At 33.0% G+C, this 17,581-nt stretch overlaps 2 protein-coding genes across 5 annotated transcripts; both read right to left on the bottom strand.

Annotated features, from left to right (window-relative positions):
* Positions 1 to 1,458: 1,458 nt before the first annotated feature.
* On the bottom strand, positions 1,459 to 7,298 carry LOC105121373 (probable WRKY transcription factor 17). Of its 3 annotated transcripts, XM_011019978.1 has the most exons (5): positions 7,185 to 7,296; positions 4,914 to 6,744; positions 4,540 to 4,665; positions 4,087 to 4,153; positions 1,459 to 1,788 (listed from the first exon to the last, which is right to left on the bottom strand). In XM_011019978.1, exons 2-5 carry the CDS (start codon positions 5,573 to 5,575, stop codon positions 1,699 to 1,701), a joined length of 945 nt encoding a protein of 314 aa, XP_011018280.1. In that variant the 5' UTR covers positions 5,576 to 6,744; positions 7,185 to 7,296; the 3' UTR covers positions 1,459 to 1,698. The 3 variants fall into 3 exon arrangements, with proteins under 3 accessions (XP_011018280.1, XP_011018281.1, XP_011018279.1); XM_011019979.1 differs by lacking the exon at positions 1,459 to 1,788 and having other exon boundaries at positions 3,763 to 4,150; positions 7,185 to 7,298; XM_011019977.1 differs by lacking the exon at positions 1,459 to 1,788 and having other exon boundaries at positions 3,763 to 4,153; positions 7,185 to 7,290.
* Positions 7,299 to 12,161: 4,863 nt separating this feature from the next.
* LOC105121372 (uncharacterized) lies at positions 12,162 to 17,218 on the bottom strand. 2 transcript variants are annotated; one of them, XM_011019975.1, is made up of 5 exons: positions 16,763 to 17,218; positions 15,454 to 15,743; positions 15,020 to 15,199; positions 14,078 to 14,645; positions 12,162 to 13,943 (listed from the first exon to the last, which is right to left on the bottom strand). In XM_011019975.1, the coding sequence occupies exons 2-5, from the start codon at positions 15,604 to 15,606 to the stop codon at positions 12,601 to 12,603; spliced, it is 2,244 nt and encodes a 747-aa protein (XP_011018277.1). In that variant the 5' UTR covers positions 15,607 to 15,743; positions 16,763 to 17,218; the 3' UTR covers positions 12,162 to 12,600. The 2 variants fall into 2 exon arrangements, with proteins under 2 accessions (XP_011018277.1, XP_011018278.1); XM_011019976.1 differs by having other exon boundaries at positions 14,078 to 14,630; positions 16,763 to 17,214.
* Between the last annotated feature and the right edge of the window lie 363 nt (positions 17,219 to 17,581).

Raw genomic sequence — 17,581 nt, 5'->3', positions numbered from 1 at the left:
TTAAAATAATATATAAATAGTTATCTTATTATGAAATAAATTTTAAATAATATTAGAGTTTTTTATGACAATATTAATGATTATGTTTTTGATAATTATATATAGACCTAACATGCCTAGTTTGTTTTTAAAGAAATTTCATTCATGTATATTTAATGCAAATAAAATATCAATTTAATTATTTTTTGTTGTAAATATTTTATATGGTTTTTCTTGGATTTTTTTTTTATATATTTAATGCTGAAATTATTGATTTATAATCTTTTATATTCAATCTTTCTTTTAATATTATGATAAGTTTTAATTTAAAAAAAATGCTTATTTAAAAAAGATAATTTTTATAAGAAAAAATGAATAAAAAAGGAAATTTTGATTAATGAGATGCATTTTTTAGTTCTTATCTCAAATTAATATAATTTTTATTTTAATTGCCCCTAGTTTTTATTTAATAACTACTATTAAAAAATATATTTTTCTAAAAAAAAATATTAATAAGAAAAGAGAATTTTGACTAAAATTTATTGTTTTCTCAAAATCTAAATCATTATCTTTTTTACAAATATCATTTTTTCAACAATTAAAGTAAAAAAAAAAACTACCCAACACGTGTATGTATTTTTTACGTTTTAGAATAAATGTCAACTCTTTCCTTTAGTCTTTAGTTAACGTTATTGCATTGTAACTTAGCTTGGAATCTAACCTAGAATATTCCGCAGGCATCGAGAACTTGTTAAATCTAAATAATTTGGCGTAGCGACCCTTCTCCTAAACAAAATATAATATGAAATCGAGTTCAGAAAATGGAGAGCTCTAACAAGGAGGTGAACTCTTGGTTATATTTTCACTTTCTTGGTTCAAGGAAAGTGGAAAATAGTGCAGAAGAGGCCTCGCCAACTGGGGACAGTACAAGTTGGGCCTGAGCAAATCTTTTGGAGCCCACCTGAGCTACAATGAGGAGAAGTCGTTTTTCTAGCCATTGTCATTTTTGCTTGTCTTGTCATTGTGGACATGCAGTCATGTACCTTGAGCATTATAAATCAAACCAAATTCTGTATTGAAACGTAAAAGATGGTGGACAGATTATTGGATAAGCACCCTATCTACGAGTCAAGAAGAGCATGAAGGTTTGTCTGTTTGTGGCAAAAATTGTGTTGGGCCAGAGGAGTCGTGTGGCCCTTTTCTAAATTACTGTAAGTATGCATTATAAGAATTTTTTTCAAGAGAGACTCTCCAAGCATTTGATGCTTGATCAGGCCATGTGTGTTGTGATGAATACTGATGAGATTGAGAGCTCCTGAAAAACAAACACTGCAGGTATGACATAGGAGCTAAACAATCAAAATAAGGTTCAAAAAATGATTTTTCATGGTAAATTTCGGAAGGCACAAGACAACTCCTGGTTGAGTCTTTCTTTTGAAGTGAAAGATATTGGAAAACCAAACTAGAATCAATCAGTCATGCATAAAGCAAATTAATCAACCTTTATTAGGAAATCTTGAGAATGCATATATACAAGTAGACCTGCAAAAGCATTGCTGGAGAAGCATATAGACTGAAAGTTAAAAATAACGAGCCTTAAAGGAGTGACATGATCTCTTTTTAAGGAAACATGAAGCCGCAGAAGGTTCACCTTAGCTTGCAGGTGCACGATCAGTTCCAGCTAGGAAAATACGCGTGTCCTTTGGTTTGCTTTTATTGTTAAATATGAAGCATGATGTCGGGATTGGGAGATTGAATTTTGGAGTGATTATGTTCCCCTTCATAAGTCACAACTAACATGGTAGGATCCTCCAAGCTCGGTAAAGATGATTCCCACCTTTAATGATACCTAACAAAGTAGACAAAGACTTGAATTTTTTTTTAAATCTTGAGTCTCTTGTCCAATTAAAATGTGTTTTTTTAATAATGAGGTTTTAGAGGTCAAATTGATGCCTTTTTTATATTTTTGTGTCAAAAATACTTGAAATTTTGTTTTATAGGATAAATACCTTTGACCATTATTTTCCAGTTATTGAGATAGCTTCAATGGTTAAAAAATATTTAAAATGAATGGCATATCATTTATCCCTATAAATAATGTGTTATCTATATTATTTTAAAAACAAAAGCAGAAGTTAATAAAATATCATAAGAAAAAACTATGTGCATGGGCATGATTTATATGGCCAAAAGCATATGGGCTTAATACTTTTAGGCCAAATATACAGGCTAGTTTTTCTGACTAAATCTTGTATGATTTTTTTTTAATTTTTTTTATGTTTTTATATTTTATAATTGTATTTACCTTAAACAAGTTTATTAAAATAATATATAAATAGTTATCTTATTATGAAATAAATTTTAAATAATATTAGAGTTTTTTATGACAATATTAATGATTATGTTTTTGATAATTATATATAGACCTAACATGCCTAGTTTGTTTTTAAAGAAATTTCATTCATGTATATTTAATGCAAATAAAATATCAATTTAATTATTTTTTGTTGTAAATATTTTATATGGTTTTTCTTGGATTTTTTTTTTATATATTTAATGCTGAAATTATTGATTTATAATCTTTTATATTCAATCTTTCTTTTAATATTATGATAAGTTTTAATTTAAAAAAAATGCTTATTTAAAAAAGATAATTTTTATAAGAAAAAATGAATAAAAAAGGAAATTTTGATTAATGAGATGCATTTTTTAGTTCTTATCTCAAATTAATATAATTTTTATTTTAATTGCCCCTAGTTTTTATTTAATAACTACTATTAAAAAATATATTTTTCTAAAAAAAAATATTAATAAGAAAAGAGAATTTTGACTAAAATTTATTGTTTTCTCAAAATCTAAATCATTATCTTTTTTACAAATATCATTTTTTCAACAATTAAAGTAAAAAAAAAAACTACCCAACACGTGTATGTATTTTTTACGTTTTAGAATAAATGTCAACTCTTTCCTTTAGTCTTTAGTTAACGTTATTGCATTGTAACTTAGCTTGGAATCTAACCTAGAATATTCCGCAGGCATCGAGAACTTGTTAAATCTAAATAATTTGGCGTAGCGACCCTTCTCCTAAACAAAATATAATATGAAATCGAGTTCAGAAAATGGAGAGCTCTAACAAGGAGGTGAACTCTTGGTTATATTTTCACTTTCTTGGTTCAAGGAAAGTGGAAAATAGTGCAGAAGAGGCCTCGCCAACTGGGGACAGTACAAGTTGGGCCTGAGCAAATCTTTTGGAGCCCACCTGAGCTACAATGAGGAGAAGTCGTTTTTCTAGCCATTGTCATTTTTGCTTGTCTTGTCATTGTGGACATGCAGTCATGTACCTTGAGCATTATAAATCAAACCAAATTCTGTATTGAAACGTAAAAGATGGTGGACAGATTATTGGATAAGCACCCTATCTACGAGTCAAGAAGAGCATGAAGGTTTGTCTGTTTGTGGCAAAAATTGTGTTGGGCCAGAGGAGTCGTGTGGCCCTTTTCTAAATTACTGTAAGTATGCATTATAAGAATTTTTTTCAAGAGAGACTCTCCAAGCATTTGATGCTTGATCAGGCCATGTGTGTTGTGATGAATACTGATGAGATTGAGAGCTCCTGAAAAACAAACACTGCAGGTATGACATAGGAGCTAAACAATCAAAATAAGGTTCAAAAAATGATTTTTCATGGTAAATTTCGGAAGGCACAAGACAACTCCTGGTTGAGTCTTTCTTTTGAAGTGAAAGATATTGGAAAACCAAACTAGAATCAATCAGTCATGCACAAAGCAAATTAATCAACCTTTATTAGGAAATCTTGAGAATGCATATATACAAGTAGACCTGCAAAAGCATTGCTGGAGAAGCATATAGACTGAAAGTTAAAAATAACGAGCCTTAAAGGAGTGACATGATCTCTTTTTAAGGAAACATGAAGCCGCAGAAGGTTCACCTTAGCTTGCAGGTGCACGATCAGTTCCAGCTAGGAAAATACGCGTGTCCTTTGGTTTGCTTTTATTGTTAAATATGAAGCATGATGTCGGGATTGGGAGATTGAATTTTGGAGTGATTATGTTCCCCTTCATAAGTCACAACTAACATGGTAGGATCCTCCAAGCTTCTTTCTACATGTTTTCTCGCAGGGCATCCCCTCGTACTGCTGCATTTGTAGTAGCTTCTTTGACACCAAAGAATGAAAGATGTGAGTAAGCAATATAACTTGTCCAGGTGGCTTTGCTCTTAGATACGCAAACATGTGAACTTGTGACTGCCAATACAAGTACGGCTTTGTCTGGAACGTTGCTTTGGGGGCAAAAGGAAGAAAACAGTAATAATTTGTCTCAAGCTTCATAAATCACAGATGGTAAGCATGAAGAGAAATGATGAGCTAGTCCAGTCTATCCTGTTTGATTTTGTATTGTGATATTTTGGGTTAATTGAATACAGGGAAAGAATGAATTTAAGGTTCTACACAACTAAAGGGAAAAAAAACAATCTCAGAAGTTTCCCTCTCCCAGAAACGAAAGAGAATTGGCAGAAGGCAATGTCAGGATGGAAAAGTACCTGGGATATGGAGATCCTTTTATTGGCTTCTGTCCATATTTTCTCCAATAGTGATCATCAGGAGGTATGTCAGCTGGTTTAGTTCTTGAAGCAGGGACCTTAATTACTTTCTTGATCCTCAATTTCCTATTAGATAATAAATCGAAGATGGAATTAGAATATTTCCTCGACAACAGATGGAAACATTTTGATTCTTGAACAAAATTAAGTACAAGATGATATCATGAAAACTATCATTATAACATGAAGTAAAAGTCTGAAAAGGAGTATCTCCCAAAATCACAATCCCATAGTTTCCTCACTATTTAAAGTCAATTCAGAAAGAAACAAATTAGTATAGATAGAATACATGACAAATCAAAACAAGGACTTACCTTCGCTTTGAGCAGTGACATCCACCGGTTGAGGCTAGGCATTTCTCCTCACTTTTCACTCCGCTCTTGCTCTCGGAAAATATAGAGGCATCATCTTGAGAAGGAAGAATTTCTGATGTTGAATGATGAATTATCCTGCCACCTCCATCTAAACTTGAAAAGGATGTGCTTGGCTGTAAGAGGGAAAGGTTGAACCCCAGGATCAAATTAGTTTTGACGTCTACGTTGTCTTTAGTCTTCTGTTTTTCCCTATACAAGTCGATACTATTGGCATGGATCAAAGAAGTAGTTGACTGAATACTCTGAATAGGGAATAGCTGCCTATTGGGTTGAGAAAAGTTGTGGTCAGGGCTTCTAGACACAGAGTTGGGACTATCCATCAATTCAACTGGGTTTATATCGTGGGAATGTGGCAAAGGACCTTTCCTGATTCTCTTACACCCTGACTGCTCTGATACATCAAGGAGTCTAACTAGATTTCTGAATTCATTTACTGTATCTTGAGCAATCAGGCTTACTTCCTGAATGCTTCTTTTCTGATTTTGATCAGAAATACAGCTAAACAGATGATGAGCCTGTCTGAAACTACTTTGAGCAACCTGAAGAACTCTGAAATCCTGTCTGGGTCTCATTGAAACACAGACACCTGAAGCTTCCTTCATATTTAATCTGGACTATAGGCTACCCTGACAGCCTATTATCTAAATCTACCTGATAACAGGCCTCCAAGGTGGCTCAAACAAAGCATTTAGACAGCGAGAGCCTAACAACCATGGATGGCGAGATGAGCCATCATCTTATAGAGAAGCTATATTTTTCTAATAGCAGGTGAACCACAGGCAATTTAGTAAGCAAAATGTTCAAAACCCAGTAATGAAGATATATATATTTTTCATGTACGCAACTGATATCCAAAGATAGTCAACGGTAGCTTGGGTTACAGAGTCCGTCTAATCAACAGACAACTGAATAGTCCTAAACTCAGTTTGAAAAATTGAGACAAAGGGGCAAAAAATAAAAAAGGCTTTATGTATCATATAGTAATTTTGATACAATAACGCAACAAAACTCACTAAAAAATCATAAAAAAGAAACATATTTCTCATCAATTATAGAAGATGATGTTTCTTCACTCCAAACTCCGACTGTAGCATCAGAGTAGTGACATTGAAGTAAGTTATTAGCAACAGTATTAATAGAGATGTAATCAAGAATCTACAACTTGCAGGATGAAACATCAGATTACAAGAGAGTAATACAAATGAAAGAACAATTAAACATGTGATATTCTTTCTCTCTTCTTCTTCTTTTCCCTCTTGGTAAAAAACAAGCATGTAATGTTTATTCTTACATTTTAATATTTGATTTTTTTATATTACAAAAAAACCTAACATATTTATGTCTGATTAATCTTACTTATGAAGGCATGGTCTCAATATAAATTCAATAGAATTACCTCAGGAATGTGTTGGTATAAAAAACATGAACTAGTTGTATAGTCAAACTTATTAGATATCCATTTTTATATATAAAAAAATATTCATCATCCCATTATACATGTGGGTTGTGGGGGCAAGTTAGTGCATAAGAAGACACAGAGATTCAAATATTTAGGGAAGAATTTTGGCTGCATGTGGCCTTATTCCACTTCCCCATGAATCTAATCCACTAACCAGCTAGCCGGACATTGCAGTTGTAGTCACTTCCACTCAAGAAGTTGGACCATTAGCATATATCCTTTTTGGGTTCATCATTGAAGAATGCTTGTTCCCGAAGGATGGCTTTCGGTGGATTCATCTTCACTCCTCCTATTATTGCATTGTTTATTTTCCTGTCACGATAAAGAAACCATATCAGAAAGCACACACCGGTAATCTTACCTCCAAGGATCAGCTATGGCCTTAATTATCAAGAATCACCCTATCATCGCTGATATTAATAAAGTTGGTACTCGTAGGGATTGTCCCAATTCCTCAGTCAGAAGATCTAATGGTTAGAAACAACTTTTCTCCCTAATATACAATAACCATCTAGGTAGTGGCCAAGTGGTAAAGACTTGGGATTAAGGGGTTTGCTCCCTCTGTGGTCTCAGGTTCGAGTCCTTGGTTGCTCATATGATGGCCACTGGAGGCTTACATGGTCGTTAACTTCAGGGCCCGTGGGATTAGTCGTGGTGCGTGCAAGCTGACCCGAACACCCAGATTAATCTAAAAAAAAAAAAGACAAATTCAAGTTTACCGGAAAACGAAGAGAGAGCAAGTTCAAGTTTACCGGAAAACGAAGAGAGAGGCTTAAGGTCCAGCATTTTGGATCTCAATCATTGAAGTTGTCTTCAATTCCCGGAAAATCAAGGTCCAACTTTTTGGATCCTAATAACCCATATTCTAACTATTTTCCACCTCAAAATATATCATGAAACTCTATAATTTCATTTCTAACAACAAAACACATTCTAATTGGTTTACAAACTCAAAATCTAACTGAAGGTGAAAATATCTTTATTGAATTACTCTCTTAAAGTCTAATTTATAAATACCAAAATCAAAATTATTAGTCATCATAACCCAATCATCTAAGACCTTTCTCTCCTTAAAATTTTTGGTGTTTTGCTCTCTCCTCTCTTAAGAGCTAAGAACTTAAACCTTAAAAAACAAAATGTAAGACCTAAATGAAAAACTTGAAAACCAATCTTGTCATAGCATAGATGTTGCATTTTAATAGTGTGCAGGTGCTACCTACTGGAACAGGCAATTGGGTGTCATAGCATCCATGTTGCCTTTTACCAACTAAAAACCAATCTTTTTATAAGACTTTGTTTTGAGTGTCACCCAAAAGGAAGAAAATAAATAAATTCCTGGCTCTCATCAATTTGAGGTGCCCTGCCTGTCCGCTATAATATGAATTAACTTGATTTGATGTATTAAACATTTGAAATGATTTATACAAAGCATTTTTTTTATTTTTAATCATAATTTTAAAATAATTTTTCATATATAATTTTTATAAAATTGTGAATTGAAAATATGTTCAATAAAAAATGACCAAAATCTATTTTTTTTTATAAAAAAAAACACAGAAAGACACTTCCCTCGTCTTCTCTAACAAGAGAAGCAAAGGTGAAAGACTGAATATAAGATCTGGGCATGTGAATTCATTAAAAAAAAAACAACTAGTCTGGGCATATGGACCCCAAAACCCAAATTCAACACGAGCATTCGAGGCAGTTCTCTAAGGAGGCCATGACAGTTGCATAACTTATGATACGGGAATCCCCCCATGGTGCTACAATGGAGGAATAGATGTTTACTTTCGTGACAGCCAAAAGCCACACCCCATGCCTTGAAACTAGTTTCCTATTTTTATAATATTTTCCAAATTGGGAGTAAATTAAGTTATTTTATCTTATTTTCCATTTAGAAAACTTTAGAATTTTATCAATGATATATCATTATTAGAGACTACATCAAATGAGTTTCCAGTATATATTTGACATGATGTTTTTGTATATATTAACCATCCTTATTTGTTGAACCATTCAATTAATTTATATATATGGAAGAGAAATTTGATCTCAAACAAATTCACATGGATACCCACCGGAACATGCTTTTTCAAATTCTAATGATTTGTGATGAAATTTTTTTTTATCTTTTTATCAAAAGTCTCTTTTTTTATTTATGTATTTCTTTTTTTATTTTGACAAAAAAACATATATTTTTACTATAAGATTGTTTTTTTAATAAAAATTTATTATTATTATAAAAAAATTTCAATAAAAAACTTAAAAAAAATTATGAATCAATCATTTTTATATACTTATATAATTGTTTTTACACTTAATTCAAGGACGAGCAAGTGCATCTAATAGTTACTAGACTTGCACAATGTGCTTTTTTTGTTTTTTTAAACCGACAAACAACACAATGTGCTTTTTTTTGTTTTTTTAAACCGACAAACAAATCATCTTTCACTCAAATTTTTCTTAATAGAATAGATGATAGGTCATCCATTTAATCCATTTATAATAACAAAAAAATCATATTCTTATTCAAATTCTTACCATTGTTGGTGCTAAAAAATTAGAGCCAAAGTTTTAAAACCTCAAAAATCCAAGCTTCAAGTTGTTTTAACTAAAAATGCTTCATGAAAATTCTAAAAACTTTATAAAGTTATTTTCAACTCTAAAATATCCTTTAATTAGTTTAGAACTGTAAATCAAACTAAACCAAAACAAAAATTATGAGTCTTGATATGCTATTTCTAGCATGTATGAAGATCAAAATCATTTCCATTAAACTCTCCTCTCTAAATTAAATTCATTAACATGAATATCGGCTTTTTAATCGAAAGAATATTATATTATCAACCAATTAGTTTTTCTCTACTTTATCTTTTTTGTAGCTCTCTCTTATTTATCAATATTCAAGAACTTAAACATGAAAAAAATAAAGTTTAGCATCAAACTGTAAGATTCTAAAAGAACAAGGATTAAACAATGAAAGAAATTAAAACTAGAAGGGCCAAGTTTAAGTTTTCCATGCTTTTTAAATAATGTAAACAAAAATGGTTGTGCACGCTTGCCAAGTGGGTTGAATATTGTGTATATAATTTATATCAATATTTTTAATAATATTATTATGATAATATACAAAGATAATGATTTAATTTTAACTGTCTCTAGCCCGCCATCTCACCTTACCCTAAATAACATAATTAAATGCTATTGTTTTGTTTTATTTTATAGGCTATATTATCATTTTAATGATTCCATAAACATCAGTATAAAGCTTGTAAGATAAATTCTACAAAAGCAGATGTTATAGTAGAACTGACTTTCTCTCTGTTTGTATTTTATAATGAATATATTTCATTTTAATTTATAAATATGATTACTAATCTACTTTGAGTACACAGCCCTACTCAAATTAATTTATACTGTTTTATATTGTTTAATAACATGGTTCATAATTAAATGATTTCTATTCTAATTGATTTAAAAATATTATTTTACTTTAATTGATATATATAAGTCAAATTAATATATTGTTTTTTAATCAAATTATAATTTAAAAATACAGTTTCTAATCTAATTGGTATAATGATATGTCGGTGTCAACTAAATATTACATGAAGATTTAATCTTAGGTGGCTCGCTTTTATGCCCCCATTAAATGATTTGTAGACTAATACACACACGCAATTCAAATTAGTATATAAAAATCTAATCAAATTTTAATTTAAAAATATGATTTTTGATCCAGTTGATATAATAATATGCTAGATGTAAACTATATAATACATGGGAGGCCAAACAAAGAAGAAAGTTTTCATTAATCCTAGGTGGATCGATTTTATCCCTTCATTCAATATTATAATCATAGCTTTATTATATTAAAAATAAATTAAAAGGCAATTCATAAACATTTTCATTGTTCTGTATATTCTCTCACATGTCATTGTGTACTGGTCTAGAGTAGTATGTTTTATTTTTTTATTTAAATCCTTAAAGTTTTTTTCCTATAGATAGATTCCTTAAATTGCAAAATTTAAAAACAATTGCTTCCTATTTATTAACCAATAACAAAATTGAAAGAATGAAGATCAAAGTGGAAAAGGAACCGAAAATAGGCGAGATTTCAAAATTGATATGAAAAGTTAACTTTAGTCCTCCAATTTTTCAAATGATACAATTTCAGCCCCTTATGCTTTTAAAAACTCAATACTATTACAAAACTTTATTTTTATTATTTTTTAGTTCATAATTTGAAAGAAGAGAGAGAGTTGTCAGATTCCGATAGTCAATAAAAAGAAAATTGATTGACATTTATTCTTACCACTAAAATAATCAATTTTAGTGTCAAAGAGTTCTATTAGATGAGAGGAGTTTCATTGAGTTGTTGTTTGCCATCAATATTGTCTAAGATGGTAGATCTAAAATTGAGATTTTTTTCTGGATTTTGGTTGATTTTGATTTTAGAACTTATTTGTAGGTTTTTTAGAGTCATTAATGGGTTAATCAATGCCTCCAGTGTATTTTTTAGGTCTTTTGAACAAAAATTAATTGAAAAACAAGGTTTTAAACATAAAAAACTCCCATGATTTTCCAACGACATTTTAATCGCTGGATTCTAGGATTGTAGATGATATATATTTTTTTTATTATAAAAAAAACATGGACTGGTAATACGACCTTAAATGTAAGTCAAGTTTTTTTTTCATAGGTCAAGTGCACAAGCCGAAATACATGTTTAGCCTGTTTTGGTATGATTTGTAGCTGAGTGATAGCCATTAACTAGTATGTTTGTGTTACTAAAAACATTAAAACATTTGGGATGGAAATGTTGTTCGAATGAACGGTGAACCACTTTTGTATCCTTCCTTTTTTTCAATAGGTTCTTTCAATGATTATAATTAAATTTCATAAAACTCATGCTGGTGGATCATGAAATGGTGTTTGAAATTATAGCATGCAACACAATATAAGATGAAATAAATATTAAAAGAGATAAAATAAATATTAAAAAATAATAAAAATGCAATATAAAAGTAAGACAAACCATCAAATAATAAGAATGCAATATAAAAGTAAGACAAACCATCTTTTCACGTTAAGATTAAATTTTATATTTTATTTCAATTGATTTTATATAAGGTTTTTATAATATTAAAAATAAATTTTAGTATTGAGTTAATATTGTTGAGTTAATATTTAATTTGATAAAATTTAATTTAATTTTATATGTTTAAACCAATTAAAACTTTAGCCAATTTCAATTGGGAATAAATATTCAACTTTTTTTCTAATAAATATTTTTTTTATTTCTTGATAGTAAGAAAATCATTAACGCGGCCGGCACCGTTGAGAGAAGGGAAAAAAATCATCAACATTCCATGTTCTTTTTAAACTTTTAAAATCCAGCGAACTGAACTGAACAGTGCATGATCATCTTGTTTTAAGATAGCCTTTCACTGTAAAAAAGACAAAGTTCCAGCTGCGACACGACCAGGTGTGAGCGGTCACCAGTCAGAAAGTTGGGCCAGATCTTTGGCATGCAGTAGCATGCCCACGATAGGCAACAGCATATGAGGTATAAACAGAAAGAAAATCATCGATTGATAAACAAGATGACTCCTGTTACAGTCCCCGCTTACATGCCCTGCATCTCGGAGAGTGAATTTTCCGGGAGAAAACGTTTTCATGCGGTGATAGAATCATAGAATCCGTTGATACTGCATGAACCATGAAACTACAGAAGCTATCATTATATATATGGATAATCGCAATGCACAAAATGAGACTTCTAGTATCTGCTTCTATCCATCGAATAGCATAGCACATAAATAATAAATATCAACTTTCTCTCGATAACTTTCTTTGCCATCAGCAAATTTCAACTTTCTCGCTTAATACCGCACCGAGGGAAAACAAACATGTAAAAGTTGCTCTGACAAGATGGAAAAAAAAGAAAAAGTGAAGCATTGTAGGTGCTGAAGATAGGTGTGCGTGAAGAAAAATATTGCTCTAGTAAGACTTGGAATAAAATGTGATGACCAACCATCTATTTGAAGCACTGGGTTCTGTTTCTAAAGCTAGGAAATGAGATCGAACTATGTGTGCTGCTATGTATGCAAAGATGTTCTATAGACCTAGAATGGATATGATCAGTTATCAAGCTGTTAATGATTTCTAGTTGAACTTCGACGAACTTCTTCTCCTCCCAACATTATTGAGTCTTGACCGTCTACTTCTCACCAGTGGAGACCAGTTCTCTCCATTTGTTGCCATCTTGCCTCTGATTTTGCGGTATTCTCTTGATCTTAAAACTCCCTCGATAATGTTTATATCCTCATGAATTTCATGTCTAGAAAGAGATGCGAGAGCAGGCAGTATCTCCTTCTGGAAATCTTTCATTCTCCTTCCTCGTCTCAGTTTAGAACCAAAATCTTTTGTTTCCATATCATTTACTTCATATGGCTTTGATGTCACTGAATTGTCATCCACATTGCTTTCCGTTAGTTCCATAACCATTAATTCAAAAGAATCGCAAGTATGCTGTGGCTGCTCCCTCGTCTCTTTTCTCATCTCCTTAGACCCTTCTTTGGCAAAAGAATCTTGATAGCAAATTAAATTCTTCAAAGACATATCTACAAGTGATTCGGCTGCTCTTTTCATCAAAACATAAACTTCAGCGGATTCTTCTTTCTTGTCGTAGCATTCATTTTTCAAATCACCACTGTCAGAAGTTCTTAGGTCATGCTGATCTGATGAGGCACCGGCAACTTGTGACCCTGATAGGGTTTTCAAATCAGTGTTCACATCACCAGACATACTGCCAAAGTGCACTGTCTTTCCACTGTTTGAATCATTATCATAAATACCAGACTTGCATGAAACAGGAGATTGATTGCCATGCCCATCATTCTGATACTGATCAATACATGAAAAGGCAGCATCTTCCACTTGGCTCTTCTCAGAGCTCAGTTCTCTAGTATCTAAAGGCATTTGATTTAAATCATGTAGAAGACAATTCGCGAGTTTCGCCTTCATCACAACATTATCATTCTTGTGGTCGCCAGTGTACCTGTCGATGTCTTCAGAAATGTCTACAGGGGGCCTGGGTATGGGCTCTGGGCCTGTAGGGTTTGGTAAAGTACCACTTATTCCATCCTGCTCAGAATTTCCGGTCCAAACATCTGTACTCGTAGTTGTGCTGTTTAAATCTACTTCAGTTGCATTTATGAAATTATTTTCTGCAAGCATGTCAGAAATTTCATTTGAGCAGCTATTGACCTGTTTCTCCCAAAATGTGGTTGGACAGGTTTCTTCCTGCATGCTCCTAATAACTACCGCAGAGTCCCCAGCTGATCTAGCTGGTGAAGGACAGGCCACTAGAGGATCATTTGAGAAACATGACGGGTCATCAAAGTGAGCTTTGTTGAGGTCCAAATCAGCTCCTTTATGTGAAGAGGAATGTTTCATTTTGGTGGAAAGATTATTACACAGGTTATCATCATGGCACTCCATAATTCCTGCTTGCAAGACCGATAACAATAGCTAAATACATGGTGGCAAAGCATATAATTATTGCACAAGATCAAAATCCAGAAACATAAATTCATGCACAGAATGCTATAACTAATTTCAAGTGGTTGATTATCAGTACCTTCATTAGAAGAGGTCTGCTCTTGGCAGCATTCACTATGTTCTTGAAAATAGCTGCTTTCTGAAATCTCGACAGATGGATATTTCTCTGCGCCAGTTAAGAAAATTAAACTAGAGAAGGCAGAAACTTTTTTGTACTTCCCTGGCGAATAAGTTTCTGGAGTGGCACAGCCAACAGAAGGTGTGCACTTTGCACTGTCATCTGATATCCTCTCTTCTGATTCCAGATCAATCACGGAACAGTACTGATGAGTTCTCTTATCAAACCAAGTCCGCAATGTACCTTCTGTTCTTCTATAGTCATCTCTAGTAGTCAGAGAAAGCTTCAACTCCTCTGTACCTGAAGAGTAATTAGCAGAGAGAGGTAGTTTAACGTCTATTGGTTCTTTTAAGGGATGATTCCAGGCATGTCCTCTGTTTGGGCGATCTTCCTCGACATGGTTGATGAGTTTGTTAGCAGAGAGTTGAAGATCAAGAGGCCTCTGCTTAAGTCTATAATATGTATCTTGGCACCCATGTAACAACTCCTTGCTTGCGAAAGGTGCTGAACCCACCTGAAAGACAAGCTCCTACATTAGCATTATGAAAGTGTGTATCGTCATTTTTTGAAAAGCTCTTTAGATGTGGTACATCATTAGTGTGTTCTTAATGATACAACAAACACATCTTCTTTGAAGGACCAAAAAGCCACGAACAATCCAAACAAGGAACTCGTTGAAAGGAATTACATGTAGGTCTCTACTAAATGTACTGCCAAAAATTATTTTAATTGTCAGATGCTAGACTTTCATATGGCATGCCATAGAAGACTAGGACTTGTGCCACAAAAACACCGAAGAAGCCAAAAAACCATGATTGAAAAAGGAAAACAAAAAGAAACCCTCATCTCCCTCCACAAAGGATTACTTTCAATAGCAAGCTTATAGTTGGTGGCTTCATTTACCTTGGAAATTGAGGAAACTCCTGTTTCTTTCACCAATGGTTCAATTCTTGAAGGGTTCGGAAAAGGTGGTAGAGATGGTTGTACATTTGCATCCCATGAATTGTATCCACCACAACACTTACTACCAAGATCCTTCATCAGTGTTTTTTGCGTCCTATATAACTGATGGAGTTCATGGACCTGAAGAAAAATAAGTAACCATAGAGATAAGAGTATTGCAGCAAACTTCTATGCTTTATGCCATCAACCATGACCTCATGATTCACCCATAAGACAAACCGTATTTAGCAAGTGTAATCAGAGCTCCGCTTAGTTTACACGAGTAGTTCAAGCTACATGATAGAAGTGACCCAACATTTTAACTAGACTCAAAGGAACCATATGATGCCGGATTTAGCTAAAAACTTATCATGATGCGAGGTTGAGGTTAATACCTGAGTCCTAAATATAACCTCCTGCTTGAGAATTGTCTGCTTTATAACTCCTTTAAATGAATCTGCGTGTCGCTGAACAGAGTTCAGATCGAAATCTCCTTGCATCAACATCTTCTTGCCAGGATCGAACAAGTCCATCATATCACACCACATGTTGTATCCTTAAAAAGCTGCATTTTGCGATGATTTGTCTCTAAAATCTATATTCCATCCAGCAAATTCAAAAGCAGATTTCTAGTTATGAGATGGGCAGCGCCAGTAAGAACCAAGTTGCCATCCATTTGCCATCCCTGCATTTTTTTAAGAGTTGATACTATGAGATGCACCGCATCAATCAAGCAACTGGCCATTCTATGAAAGACTAAGCAGCACCAATCAAATAAGCTTCCCCTTCTTAAAACCCTTGCAAAATCAAGATAAATACCAAGCGGCACTCATCATTCACATAAAAAGTAAGCTCCAGAGCAGCAATTTATGAATAAAATAAGAAATGATGTACATATCAACTGCATGCCGGACAACAGAAATCATCACCAAAGCCTCTTACATCCTTGCAGGCTCGAGATTCTGTTTTCAGCACTCCCAGACGTAACAGACCACCAACAATTAGGCATGTCCCAAACAAAGCAAATATATGATCTGACTCGCTCTACCTTGATCACTACTCGCTAGCAAACAAAGTTCAAATTCGTAGAAGCCAATGCATACATGGGCATGAAATATGACCAACAAAAACCCAGATATGACTTGACATTTGGGCACTGATGCTTTCTCAAATTTACTGTTCATGCAGCCATCCCCAAATCTCCCAATGACATCAACCCACAAATGAAAGTTGCTCATTTTTCCAAGCCACAAGGGATGGCTCTGATGCCTTCATATCCAATCAAAGTTTAATAAAGCCTTTAGATGATGAGACTCATGTGCATTGAAAACTAAGCCAATTCTCACCCAAAAAAGAGGCCCCGTAAATGTCATTTAATGACATGGATTTGCATATCATCAACAGAAATAACTTTTGTTAATGATTCATGAACCAAGTAGAATCTTAACAAGTGTTCTCTGGCATGTAAAGTTTATAGCTTGAAAACATTTTAGCAAGATTTATACAAGGACAATCAAAACAGATCAAAACTCCACTTCCATCCAGCTCATACACAACGAAACACTGTTATACAAAACCCAAGACACGCACAAAAGAACAAACATTACACAACAAATACATGATATCAACAAACAAACAAAAAAACTCAAATCCCAAAATATGTAAAAAAAATAAACAGAGATAGAAAAAGAAAAAAGAAAGTACCACGAAGCAAAGAACCCATTAACATAGTAATCTTCTACTTCTTCTTTACAAACCCAGATGGAAAAAACGAAAGTAAAACTCATACAAAACCCATCATGAAAGACAAGACAAAAGGAAAGGGAATCAGATCAAGGAGAACCCAATGAGAAAGATGAATTCTTTTTCCTCTCCTTTTTCTTTTTTCTTCTCTCTCACCGAATAAAATGAGAGAGAGGGGAGAGGAGGGGGGGTGGGACTAAAGATGAGCCACTAATATAGGAGTAGCTAACAGTGAGGGTTGTGTTACTGTACTATCATTTTTTTTTCTGTGTTAACTTTCTGTCTCGTTCTCTCTTTGCTTGCCTAGTTGCTTTGTTGGATGATTGTGATTCCATCCCTCTCGCTCTCTCCCCCTCTCCCTCTCTGTGTATGTGCTGTGTATATTTTTTTTTTATGCCAATGAGATTTTTGGCTTTTAAAGAGACTGACAGTTTCAACTGCAAAAGCCATGTTGCTGCTGTTGGATATTTATTTATGTCCTTTTTATTATTCTTTTTACCTTTTTGTCCCCTTATTTACTGTCTTCTACCAGCAAGGTCCCCTGCACCACAACAGCTATGCCGTTGCCGTGCAGGGTGGTATCAAAAACAAAAAAACTAATAGTAGAAAACTAAAACGATTTCCACTGTATTTGTATTGTTATCACATTCATAAAACTGGACCTTCCAAGTATTTTTTAGTAATTTATCTTGCTTGTTAAAGTTTAATTTTTGGTGATTTAATCTTAATTAAAGACCAGGTACTTTAATTTTTTTAAATTTTTTAGTCAAGAATAAAATT

The sequence above is a fragment of the Populus euphratica genome, unplaced genomic scaffold (assembly GCF_000495115.2).
Source record: "Populus euphratica unplaced genomic scaffold, PopEup_1.0 scaffold25.1, whole genome shotgun sequence".
Taxonomy (NCBI): Eukaryota; Viridiplantae; Streptophyta; class Magnoliopsida; order Malpighiales; family Salicaceae; genus Populus; species Populus euphratica.
Note: the sequence above shows the minus strand (reverse complement) of the source record. Positions and strands in the feature narration are given on the sequence as shown.

Coding starts and splice junctions, on each gene's coding strand:
- LOC105121373 (XM_011019978.1), bottom strand. CDS start 5,575: ATGAAGGAAGCTTCAGGTGTCTGTGTTTCAATGAGACCCAGACAGGAT. Junction 4,154..4,539: donor AAAGGATCTCCATATCCCAG/GTACTTTTCCAT, acceptor TTGGTGTCAAAG/AAGCTACTACAAATGCAGCA. Junction 1,789..4,086: donor ATGTAGAAAGAAGCTTGGAG/GATCCTACCATG, acceptor CCGAGCTTGGAG/GATCCTACCATGTTAGTTGT.
- LOC105121372 (XM_011019975.1), bottom strand. CDS start 15,606: ATGTGGTGTGATATGATGGACTTGTTCGATCCTGGCAAGAAGATGTTG. Junction 15,200..15,453: donor AGGTTATATTTAGGACTCAG/GTATTAACCTCA, acceptor ATTTTTCTTCAG/GTCCATGAACTCCATCAGTT. Junction 14,646..15,019: donor GAGTTTCCTCAATTTCCAAG/GTAAATGAAGCC, acceptor ATGCTAATGTAG/GAGCTTGTCTTTCAGGTGGG.